Here is a 12,172-nt window from a genome sequence, read left to right as displayed (position 1 = left end):
TCCTCGTAGCCTTTCCTTTTTTCTTTTTAATTTGCCTGCTGGTCAAGTATTTCCATAATTGTGCTTGTAATGATCGTCTTTTCATTTCAGTCATACAGTGGTTGGTGCTTAATGAACTTCGCGTTAATGAACTCTGTAATATTTAAAACAGGCGTAACATGAAGAGGAAAAAAAACAACACACAACAACAAACAACAAGAACCAAAAGCCAAAAAGCAAACCAGTAATAAAGGGATGTATGTCCACTCCCCAAATTTAATCCTGCATTATAACATAATTGCGTGGAGCTGCCTGGCTGGCGAACAGCTGCGCAGCGTGGGCTCTCGGTTCTGCATAGCTGCTTGTCCCTGAGCTGGGGTAATAAATGATTTACTGGTGCGGCTGGGACCTGTGGGCGCTTAACCCATTCGGCTCCTCAGGGGCCAGCCTGAAAGACTGCTTTGTAAAGGCTGCCGGAAGAAATGGTTTCAGGTGCGAAGCTGGACAGATTGCAAAGCTTGCTTTATTGCTTGTGGGCTAGTTGCAGAAACGCTCGAACGCAGGTGAGGTGGTGAAATTGGGTAGAATCTGTTTTTGAGTGGGTAGCACTTGCTAGGAGTTGATGAATGATGTGCGTTTTTCATGACTTTAATGCCACAGATGGGATGCTCCAGTAAAACAACTATTCTGTGGCTACCTAAATAAAGTATTTGTTAGAGGACGCTATTTTTCCTATAATTGCATTATTGAAAGAAAAAGAGCACTTAAGAAGAAACAGTTCTTAATCTTGCAGGGGCAGATGTTTTTGTGCTGTATAGCAGGGAGTGGGGTGAGCACAGGGGCTCGAGTAGGAAACCTGGGGTTTCTGGTGAGGCTTCTTCTTTTGGCAAAAAAGACCGAGCACACGTTTCCAGAGTATGTCTGTGATGCTGAGAGCTGGAGCATTTGAAAAGGGAGCTTAGATGGAAAAGCAAGTCATGTATTCCTCAGAAAGGTAAAGTGCATTCAAAAGTTGGGTACAGAAACTCTGACCAAAACGAGAGCAGAGACATCTTTTGGATCTTGCTCTTGATGCCAGTTTTTCCAACTCTACCTCTGGCTTTGGCATTTAAGGTTGGTGTGTGCACTCACTAAAATATGTACTGGCTAATGACCTGGTTTGCGCATGATAGGAAATGCTTCTCATTTGTCATCATAAAAATATGCCTGGTGCTTTGGGCCTCATGAATTGTTTTCCACTCCAGGCCTGTGTTTTTGGGAGCGCAGTACCAGTGCCGTGCCTTGCAGAGCACAGAGGAGGAGGTCTTATCGCTCATCTCTAGCACTTGTTTTTTGTTTTTCCTTGCTACAAACCATACAGGGTAATATCGAAATCATCATTGCTCAGTGCAGTTCTTAAAATAGCACAGCACTGAGAGTCTGGAGGACAGTAAGGTGGAGAAAGTTAGTGTAAGGCCACATCCTATAGCCAGGAGTTCAGGGATCGATGGCTAAAGGCTCTCCCACTGCAGGTGTTTCAGTGCTAATGACAGCTGTCCATCAGGCTCATCCATTTTATACCCTTGCGTAAAACCCTCCCCAAATCCTGCTCTTCCCTTCCCATCACATTTTGCCTGGTGCTGTGCAGCTGGAGGCACTGTAGGTGCTGTAAAGCACATCTCCATTTCCAGAGGTAACCAACTGCAGTCTTCATGCTTCTGTTTTGCCTGCCCAGCTTGGCACACCTGGGGCTGGACCCCATTTCTGCAGACAACGCTGGATTTACTTTTCCTTTGAGAACTGGGGCTTTTCAAGAAGCTAAGCACCCAAAGTCAATAACGGCTCTTACAAACGTGGTTTATCTTTGAGGACTTCCTTAGAATTCATTCCTGAAATGTGTATTCAAGCTACGCAGTGCATTAAAAGGTATCAGCTAGGTTTTACTCAGATGAAGGGGCATCGAGAAGATCTGCTAAGGATTTCTGGCAGTTAATATTTGAGCCTGGGCTCAATGTTTCATGCCTACGTGAAACAGCTGCCCCAGAACCTGTTGTAGGACTTAATTTGAGTATAAACATACGTGTGCTTTTGCGTACATGCTGCACTTTAATTCAAGTCAACTGTTAGGTCTTAACTTTATTAGGATGTAGCTACTTGAGCTGAAGATGGGGCCTGTGGTTTTTTATTTTATTACAGCAACACGGTAGCTACTTTTTAAATGCTGTTTGGATTAGGAATTGGTATCTTAATTATTGTTTGCCTTTAGTAGTATTTTAAAGTAAAAATTGACAAGCGAAGGCAGGGTTGTATCTTATTACAAGTGAATTGTTTGACAGCGTGTGTGTATTGTAAAATGTGAAATTAATCGCCCTGTGCTGATGACCCTTGTACGTTTACAAAAGGCTGGTCTTCATGGTGCACAAATAGATTCCGGACACAGGAAAGAGGCTTATGACAAGAGGATGAGATCAGTTTGTATAATTAGAGCTAGCTAATAATCCTTTTACTCTGTTGTTTCAGCTTCTACAGTATCTTCATTTATTTGAAATTGAGCATATGGACTGGAGGGTGATAACTACAGTGATTTGAGTTTTGTGGGGGTTTTCTGTCGAGTGGTGGCAGTGAAGAATCCAGATGTGCATCTGGGAGAGCTTGCTGCCTTCCTCTGCTGGGCATGGGGGATGCCGCTGCTTTGATTAACCCCGCACTACTTGATCTGCTTCCAGGGTTTGGGGAGGAATCAAGTAACCCATTCAATGATTTTTGACAATTGTGAGATACCAGTGGTGCAAAAGAAGAGATGTAGTCCTGAAACCCCAAGTTTTTGGCCAGGTGTTCGTCCGTGGAGCAAGAAAGGGTTGACAGAGCTAGGTAGGGGAGTGGGAATAGCATTGAAAAAGCTTGATCTGAGATACATACATATATATACATGTGTGTGTGTGGATGTGTAATTATGTCTGTACAGCCTCCTTAGCTTTGTGTGGAGCTTTGTTATTTGGAGGAAGATAACTGGAAAAACTGGGGAGCAGGAAATCACGTTGCTGGGAGGTGGGTGACCCGAAACCACAGCCCCATGGTCCAGACCAGGCTTCAGCCCATTAACAGCACGGGTCCGTTCCTGCCACCAGGAAGCTGAGCTACATTAAGCAAAGCGAGTTAATCTATATCCAGAGCGTTTTATTAAATCATCAGTCAATTAAATCAGTGACGCTCTGTTAGCTTTCGTTCCAGCGAGCTCTGCACGCAGTTATTAAGCTGTTGCTGTAGCAACTCTTGTGCTTCTGTTTGTTGGGCTGGTGCATGCGAAGGCCACAGTGCTGAGCTCTCCAACAACATTCAAAACTTAATAATGATAATAATAATAAAATGGGCTGATTTTGTAGTTCTTTTTCACTCTTTTGCTGGGAAGGAGGGCATCAGAAAGTTTCATTTATGTTTTGTGCTGTTAAAGCCAACTGCATCCACCTGGTTTTCCAGAGGGTGACTTGCAGGGCTGCCTCTGGTCCTTGGGAGGTGAGGGACAGAAGAGCCAGGCCGACACAAAATGTGTTTAAACCTCCTTTCCATCGCTCACAGCCAAGAGAAACTCCTCTGTATTTGTAATTGAGTGGCAACATATGGTTTTGTTTGCAGACAGGATGCAGCTGGGAAGCAGCATCACCTGTGGAAATGCTGCACGAGCGATTTATTTTTAATAAGCAATCAATTTAGTGACAAAACATAATCTTCAGCAAGTTACATGAATTCAGATAATTGTATACAAATATCTGGGATATTTTTTTTAAGCTCACCACTTTCCTGCTCAGCTGCGATAGTACACGCCGTGCTGCCTTGCGCTGGGAACTTCAGGGCTGCCACACCTTTGAGGAGAGGTTTCTCATTTCCTCGCCTCTTCTCCTTTCCACAGTCAATGGCTTTTGCTGGTGGTTTCGCTTACCTGTGTGCTTGCAAAGGAACCTTTGGATGGGTTACTTGCCTAACTCCTCCACCCTCCCATTTCTGACCAAATATGTAAAATTATGCCTTGTTATATCTACAGGGAATGTCGTTCTGCGTTTAGTAACATAATGCCCGGAAGCACATACATTCATCTCCTGTCTTAAGGTTTATTTTAGTCACTGCAGTTGCAGCTGCTCTATTTATACAAATTTCTCCCTGTGTACAGTTGAAGAACTGGGTTATTGGTTTATTTCTCTGACTAAACCAAATGTAGGCTTTGCCCTCATTTTTTTTGTTGTTGTTGTCGGCTTGCACATTAGAGGGCATTAATACATCATTTAGAAACGTTGGTCATTTTATGAATAGCGATTTCTGGTATCCCTTCAGTGTGAATGAAGCTAATGGGACTAGGCAGGCAAACAACCCAGGGTTTCACCCAGTGCCACCAGGTGAGAGTAAGTTATTGCAGATCTGAACTTTGCAGGAAGATAACCAGCAAAATACTAGACAAGGCAATGCAAGTAAAATTAATGTTGTACAAGACATTGGTGTTTTAGTTCTTTGTGTGAAATTCAAGGCTCCATCAGGAACTCATCTGCACATGGCCAGCTTGTCTTTCAGCCTGCCCCACACTTGCTGTTTCCTCCTGTCTCTGTTTATCTGCTGGAGTTTACACCAGGAACACTTGGGGGCCCGAAACCCAATCCTCCTGATATTTCTAAGCACTTCATAAATTAACGTTTTGTAAAACCGTAGCGTGTGGGAGTGCCCATGAGGACGCGGTGCCTTGCTGACTGAGGTTATGGTTTTGGAAGCTTGCTTTTATTTTTGTGTTGTGGCCCCGTAGGATGAAGTCAGGGCCCTGAGGTGTGGTGCTCCTTGGTCCTCACTCAGCCCATTCACATCAGTGGCAGGACTGCCCATGGTGCCAGCAAGCACTGACCGGATCCAAATGGGTCCAGCTGAATAGTTAGTGTAATCCCCGAGTTTCTTTAAACTCTTTAGCAGTTTGGGTTGTTCCTCTAAAGAGGGAGGATCTGAGGAGTGCTTGTAAGACATTTTAGTGTAGGTTACCCCACCATGTGTATGTCTGTCGATGGTAGCATTGCAGTGCCAAAGTCTGCTGATAGCTGGCTTTCTTCTAGCTGATTTGCACGCCTAGGGCTGCTCTGATATCTGTGGGGTATATGTGCTTTGGGGTACCCGGGGCAGTGTTCCTCTAGACCCCTGAAATCACAAAGTTTAGTCCTTACAAGGACTGGCATCCTCACACTGCAGCGTTACAGAGCTGTTTTTGCGTGATGCAGATTCTGTTACAGTTTGGAAAAAAATTCTCCTCCTCTGACTCTCAGCCTGGCCAACGCTGTGATGCAGTGCCCGTTACAACTGGAAAGTCATCCTGCTTTCTCTGCATTTCTGCTTATCTATTCAAATGCCTTCCATGAGATCTGTAACTTCATCAGATTCTCCGTGTGTTTTTTGGCTGTCCTCTCCTACCCACAACCACAAGCTCTTTATGGCTGGGGCTGTTTTTGTACAGCTGGGAGCGTGTGGTTGAAGCTTTGCAAATACAGATCATTGTTTCTAAAATCAAATGCTAAAATAAGATTTTTTTTTTTTTTTAAAGTATTTAGATAAAGGTAAGATTTAGCAAAACTTAAACTTGAACTGTATCTAAAACTGAAGTTTACCTTAAAAAGAAGCTTAAAACAGAACTTCAAAAGCTTGAAGAACTCAGACACTTAACACTGAAGTGTATTTAGTCATGTGCATGGTGCATAAAGGAGAGGAGAAGGGAGAGGTGGGATCCCACAGGGACACCGAGTGGTTTCAGTGCCTCTGATCACCCCCTGTCAGATGTTACCATATCCAGAGAGACCAAGCACAGTAGTTTGTCCTCTTCCATTTTATTTTGTGCAAAATAACATGGAATTTCTCTACAAGAGGCTTCAAGAGCTCTCACTGTATTTGTTCTTTAATGCTTAACAGAGCAGAAAGGCATCCTTCCCGTTCTGAGAAGGCTTCAATACCGTTCGGTTTTACTGACCTGTGCAGTTCTTTGTAATGCCTAAAACCACTGTTGCTTTTATGAGCTTGAACCTGGACTTTTATTTCATGTCCTACTTTAAAATTTGCAAACACAAGGGATTTCATTGTGGTATCCTAAGGGGAAAAAAGGAATAAAATTCCAGAACCCCTGCAAGATAAGCGTCTGCATGGCCCTAAAGCCTGTCAGAAACCTCATGGACATTGAAATCCCAAAGGTTCAGCTGTTTGGGAAAAGGCACATGAGTATAAAGGCAACTGCTACTGGAAAAAAAAAAAAAAGATCTCAACATCTGGGGACATCTGAATGTGCCCATAGATAATTAATCATACAGGCAGGAGAAAAGGGTGAGTTTGTTGTCAGATGAATTCCTTTTGTTCGCTTTCTATAAATGTTTCAGTAAGTGGATTTATGGGAAGCCTTTCCTTTTGTTGACATTGAGGATCTCCATGTAGTCCTGTGGGATGATGCAGTAAGCCTGGGTGCTGGGCAGCCGTGGGGGCTGTGGGATGTGTCCGTGCTGCAGGCTGTGCGTGAAATCCATCTTTGTGATGAGTACGTGACGGAGATGCTTCTCTCCAGTTACATTTTCATAAGCCAGTTATGTGATACACAGCTGAGAGGATGCTCTCTGGGTGCAATGAGATGTATTTGAGTGGGTGCCTGCTATGTTCTGGGCACTGCGACCACATCGTCTGCTGGAGATTTGGCAGGATCAGAGCAGTTCCGATGGTTTTATTCCCCCCAGGTGACAGTCTGCTGACAGAAAGTGATGCTGGCTCTGCCACGAGGGTATCCAGAGTAGGGCTTATGCTGGGTGGGAGCTGCACAAAGGATGCTCAGAGCTTTCCCCCCACTGTGGGGAGCCCGACGCCGAAATGCCCATTGCTCACGTGAACTGGTTTGGCTCTTCGTGCGGTCGCAGCTTTGGAGGCTTTCTCAAGAGACAGCATTTAGAGTAATCGCATTGTCTGCCTGCTCCAGCACCGTAACAAATCGTGTTTGGGGAGGAAGCTGAGCCCTTCCAAGCTGGCCGTGACTGGCATTGTCATTTTCTTTCTGCCGTGGTAAATAGCCTTTTAGGTTGAGTACATGCAACAATTGTTTCTGGTAGAATACGTCAGCGTGTTCGCTCTGCAGGCTGCGTGTGCCCTGCCTGCAGAAAATGAGCTTGTCTTGGTGATGGAAAAGGCAGAATAGGTGTGATTTTTCTTTTTCATTACAACACAAACCCTAGCGGGCTGAAGACCTTTAAAACAAAGGTGGAGGTGGGGTTCACGTTTGCCTTTTCTTGCTAGCTTGGCTTCCAAAACAGTTCCTGTGCAACCCGAATCCCTATCTTGCAGCAAGGCCAGGTATTCTCTCTGCAGGCAATGTTATCTGATAGAGCAAGTGTGCTACCAGGCCAAAAAGATACGAATTGCTTTCTGGGGCACAGGCGGGCATCAACTCAAAGGATGTATTCCTCCAATTAGTGTAGAAGAAAACATTTTATAACTTTTCAGCTTTTGACACCAAAGAGCCTTGCTTTAAAAAAAAAAAAAAAAATCTATTTCGTACTTAAAGTAGTCCAACTTATTCATTGGTTAGGTTAGGGTGCTTATGAATCTTGGTTTAGTAACTCTGGTCCTTTTTTTGTTTTAATTTTCCTTATCATATTAAGCTTTTTCAGAGACTGCCTGCCTACCCACTGGCTGGGAAAGTTCACTTGTCCAGAAAGCTCAACGTACTTCTTTGGTGACACAAAGTAGTCTTGCAGACTTACCTCTCACTCAGTTTTTCTCATATGATTTTGCCAAAGCACTTCCTAACATGATAAAATATCTTCCAAACCTGCTTGTCTCCTTGCAAACTAAGTTTGCATCCTTTGAAAAATGGGACTGACATATATATTATGAAGTATTAAATCATTTTATTAGAAGTTACCGATGTGAAGGCCAACTAGTAAGATAAGAGGGGAAAAATCTTTCTCAGGAAGTATTTCCAGGGGTTTTTCCTGGGTTTCCTCTTTTATTTTTTCCCCTTTTATTTTCCCCTTTTATTTTTCCTGGGTTTCTCCTTTTCCCAAGTATTTCCTGGGTTTCCCCTTTTTTTATGATGAGAGGTGATGGTATTCTCACTTCCTTAGGCATCGGCTCTTTACTTCTTTTGGACTTTGTGACTTGATATGCTTTCGTTTTAACCAAAACCATCTCTCCCACAAAACAAGGTTACCCAGTGGGAGTCTGGGACACCAGCTCATCCTCTCCTGACCTGCACGTGCTCTTCTCCCCTTTCCCATTTCTGTCTCCGCTCAGCTGCAGCCAGGTGTCTGCCAGGAAGGTGACGGAGCAGTACCACATGCCTTTCTGTCGGGTGGCGGAGAGGGTGGATGCAACTCCCTTCATTTCTTGAATCACGGAAACCAAACTCACTGTCGATGGGATACCCTTCTTTTGGTGCCTTTGATTTAATCTGCTTGAGCTTAAATTCTTTTCTGGTGTTCACCGATGATCTTAAAAGGAATATTCTTCTTAATTCTTATTAATGCTCATGTTGTCTGCCCTGTAAAAGTGATCTGATAGAAAAACTTCATCGAAGGAGGCTGAGCAGTGTTTGCAAGTTGGGAATTTCAGCATAAATGGCTTGATTGTATCAGGCATGATGTACACTGCATCAGCATCTCACCTTGGGTGAAGCTGGCAGAGCAGACCTTGTGATGGAGCACACGAGCTGTGGTTCCTCCTGTGTGTAAAGGTGTGAAGAGCGTCAGCAGTAGGTGCCGGAGTGGCACCTCGAACAAAAGCTGTGAAAGCAGGGAAGAGGCTCGCTGCTGATCGATCCTATGGCACTGCAACCCCGACATCAAGCCAGAAGCATCAGTTCTGGTGTACTGCAGGTCCGTGCTCGGCCTTGCTGAGAAAGGGCAGGCTAAAGCACCTGTGAAACAGTCAGCGAGAAAGGAGAAGAAAAGTCTAGCTCAGCTACCTGATTCCTTCTGTCAACAGCTCTCCTGCTTCTCAAACCTGTGTCAGGGAGGGGACGAGCAGTGGGAACGCTGAATGCTGCTCTCAGCAGGCGTGTTGGGGTTCAGTGCATGCCCCAGGTTTGCACTTACAGCCTTCCTGCCTATTTCCTGAGGCTGTGGGTTGGACTTCTTTGAAAGCCTTGATTCGATGAGTGGATAGAGCAAACACACGGGGCAGGACGGATGGGGTGGTGGTGGGACTCCTGTGCAGGGTGTGAGAAGCTGGCGCGTTCCCCATGGGTTTGTCTCAGCAAAGCAAGCAGCTGTAGTCAAAAGCGAGGTGTGACCTTGCTGAGAGTGTTAATTTGGGGTTTGAGCGAGTGTAGATGTAACTTGCAAATCAACTGAGGTGTTTTGTGTCGTGACAATAACATACCTGTGACCTTGATGTGGAAGAGGTAACGCGGTTAGCTAAGGAAGGGAGGAGGAATGTATTTGAGTACATTAGAATAACTTCCTTTCCTCTGAGCAAACTTCTGAGAAACTAAAATGGCTGATGAAAATGTAGTAAAACTAATTATTGGAAATGGAGAGGAACTTGAGGAGGAGAACATGCAACTTGCCTGTGGTGTCCTGGGCAAATACAGGCCTGTTGCATTCTGTTTTCCTGAATTTTTCACGCGACAGCCTTTAACTTGCATCTTATCTTTATTGAAGGCCAGTGGTAATATTGCTAGCGTAGAGTTGTGGCTGAATTTCAGGGATAAAGAGTAATCCTAAAAGTTGTTATAAATGCAAAAATTTAGATGTGTTGACTTTGAAGGTATATCACGCTATATCTTTTATCAGCAAAAAGAAAAGTTGTTCGTGTACTTGTCAAGACTTGAAAAGAAATGGTGAGAAAACGATGCTTTGTAATAACTCCCTTTAAGCAGTCTCAGACGAGACAGAACTGCTCTGCTTCTCTTGCAGCAATGCATTTTTAAAAATCATATCCAAGTACTACCAGATTGCTGAGCCGGATTGCAGGGCTTTTAATTTTGCTTTGTGAAGGGAACTGGTCTGTTGCAATGAGACTTTGTAAAATAAATAAATAAAATAATCCAACCATGAGGTGGGCTTAAAAGGGAGTTTTTTCAACTGTAGTTTAATCTCTGTAAGACACAATAAAAAGCCCTTGGCAGATAATGCTTTAAACCCAGTCATCTTGAACCAGGGGAACCTGAATAGGAGAAGGAGGTTCAGGTAGGTGATGAGGCAGATAGACAGGGCTTGTGTGATATATTTTATTTTATTATTTATTTATTTATTTAGGTGAGAGCTCAGTAGGACTGGAATAGCAGGAGCGTGTTGTAAGGCAGACAGAAGCTACTTTTGGAGCTCACCTGCCCAAATGCTATCGGTCCCCTGTTTTCACAAGCAAGTAATTCTTTGTAAAAGCATAAAGGCAGGGAAAACCACCAAGTGTAACCGTTTTAAGACATTTTGGTTGTTGGAAGGGACTTCTGAGGTTGAAAATAGGTATGAACACAATAGATTTAGAAACTTGAAAAATGTTCTTCTCTGCTGGTGGTGATGGAGAACCTGCTGCAGAGGTGGGATGTTTCCGTGAGCAGGCTTGGCAGGTAGCTCGGATGTTTCGGCATAACCAGTGCAAAAATGCTTCTCTGCAAAATAAGGAGAGCGTGTGAGGGAGCGAGAATGGCTGGAATCAGCTAAGAAAACTTCTGTGGTTTGATTTCTGTCTCACTAAAGGCAAACTGCGGGATTTGGACGGGAGTAAAGTATGAACAAGATCCTGTGTTTTCGTGTGGAAAAGCAGAGTGGTATTTTGTCTCCTTGGAAGGGGGGTGAAGTACTTGCAGAGCAGTACTAGTACTGCAGACAAGAGCAGCAACAAAAAAAATCCATTTTAAATCCTTTTTCATTCTTTCATCTTAAGATCCAGAACTGCTTAATGCACACTTTAAATTAAAACTTTCACTTAGGGAAAATATTTGCTGCTAGACTGGAGAAACTAATGGAAGTGAAATGCTGGTTGAACTGATTCAGAGCTCGATGCAGGCAACTCGCCCCGGGTTACACTGAAATTCCAGGAGCAGACCTGGAAGAGGAAAGTTTCTGGACTAAAATTACTCTGGTAGGATGAGTAACAGTAGTTTTTTGAGTGAAAAATTCTAATGCAAAATCACAAGCATCATCTATTTTGTATGTTTTCCCTCAATTTTTTAAGAAGTGTTTTTGCTGGTTTGATTTGTATGTTGTTTTGAGATACTTCTCAAACACAGTCCAGTTCAGGGGCGCGGTGGAAAAGGGCACCAAATGAATTTGGGGAAAGTTGGACTCTTCCACAGCTGGAAGAACTAAAAAATCCTTACAGACATTCTTGGGTGGGAAATGGGGGGGATGTATGGACAGATGTGCAATTAAAGACTGGTAATTGTCATCAAAAGCAGCGATGCTTGGAGGAAGGGTGAACGGAGAGGGCTGCGAAGGGGAAGGCAGTGTGACTCGGAGTATCTCCAGTGCCATCAAGGCCAGTGGTTCAGATGAGGAGCGCTTTGCCCTGCAAATCATTTTGGAATTGTCTTTGATGTCAGCATAAATGGGGAAAAAAAAAAAAAAAAAAAAAGTAACAGAACCTCGATGGTCTGAAAGAGAGAAAATCTAAAATTGAAAGTGGCTATTAGGAACAGTAATGTGTGGGCACTAATACTGTGTTGGAAGTTTAACGTTCTGCAGCTTATGGAGAAGTACTTAAAATTTTACAAAGAAAAGCCTTAAATTTGCCTTTTCTTTTTTGTTTCAGTGTTCTGAGGTCATGAAACTTAATCCACAGCAAGCTCCATTATATGTGAGTACAAAGTTTCAATGTTTTTTCCCCTTTCCTCCTGTTCCCATAAAATGCTTCCCCCGGCCATTGCTGGCCATTCTGCTCATTTACGCTTTGCTCCCCGAAGCTTGTGTTTGTTCAGTTGCACTGCAAATGCCCGGTGATAACCCCCAGGTAAGTTACAGAGCCCCTCTGTCTTTCAAGGAGCCAATTTTAAGGAAGCTTTCCGACACGTAGTGCTGTCATGTAGCCTGCATAGTGCAGGAATCCCCCTCCTATTTTTCTTTTTCTTGTTTTGTTTCCTAACGATGACTGGAGTGAATGACTCGATGCGTTAAGAGGCCATAAGAGGAAACTGCCTGAGTGGAAAATAGGACGTCCCAGTGTGCAGCACTCGCCCACTGTGCTGATATTTTTCTGCTCAAAGTTTTAAACGTGGCAGGGAGCA

General features: G+C 43.9%; 1 protein-coding gene across 10 annotated transcripts in view; it reads left to right on the top strand.

Annotated features, from left to right (window-relative positions):
- Positions 1-12,172, top strand: part of AKAP13 (A-kinase anchoring protein 13) — a 217,491-nt gene that overhangs the window by 48,460 nt on the left and 156,859 nt on the right. For all 10 annotated transcript variants that reach the window (XM_082768863.1, XM_082768865.1, XM_082768870.1 and 7 more), the window contains one exon: positions 11,701-11,745. In XM_082768863.1, the coding sequence (XP_082624989.1) occupies positions 11,713-11,745 (33 nt within the window). In that variant the 5' untranslated portion in view covers positions 11,701-11,712. The remainder of the gene's footprint in view (positions 1-11,700; positions 11,746-12,172) is intronic.

This window comes from Aythya marila (genome assembly GCF_965140915.1).
Source record: "Aythya marila genome assembly, chromosome: 11".
In the NCBI taxonomy this organism is placed as follows: Eukaryota; Metazoa; Chordata; class Aves; order Anseriformes; family Anatidae; genus Aythya; species Aythya marila.
The sequence above is the reverse complement of the archived record's forward strand: the minus strand, read 5'-3'. Positions and strand labels throughout refer to the sequence as shown.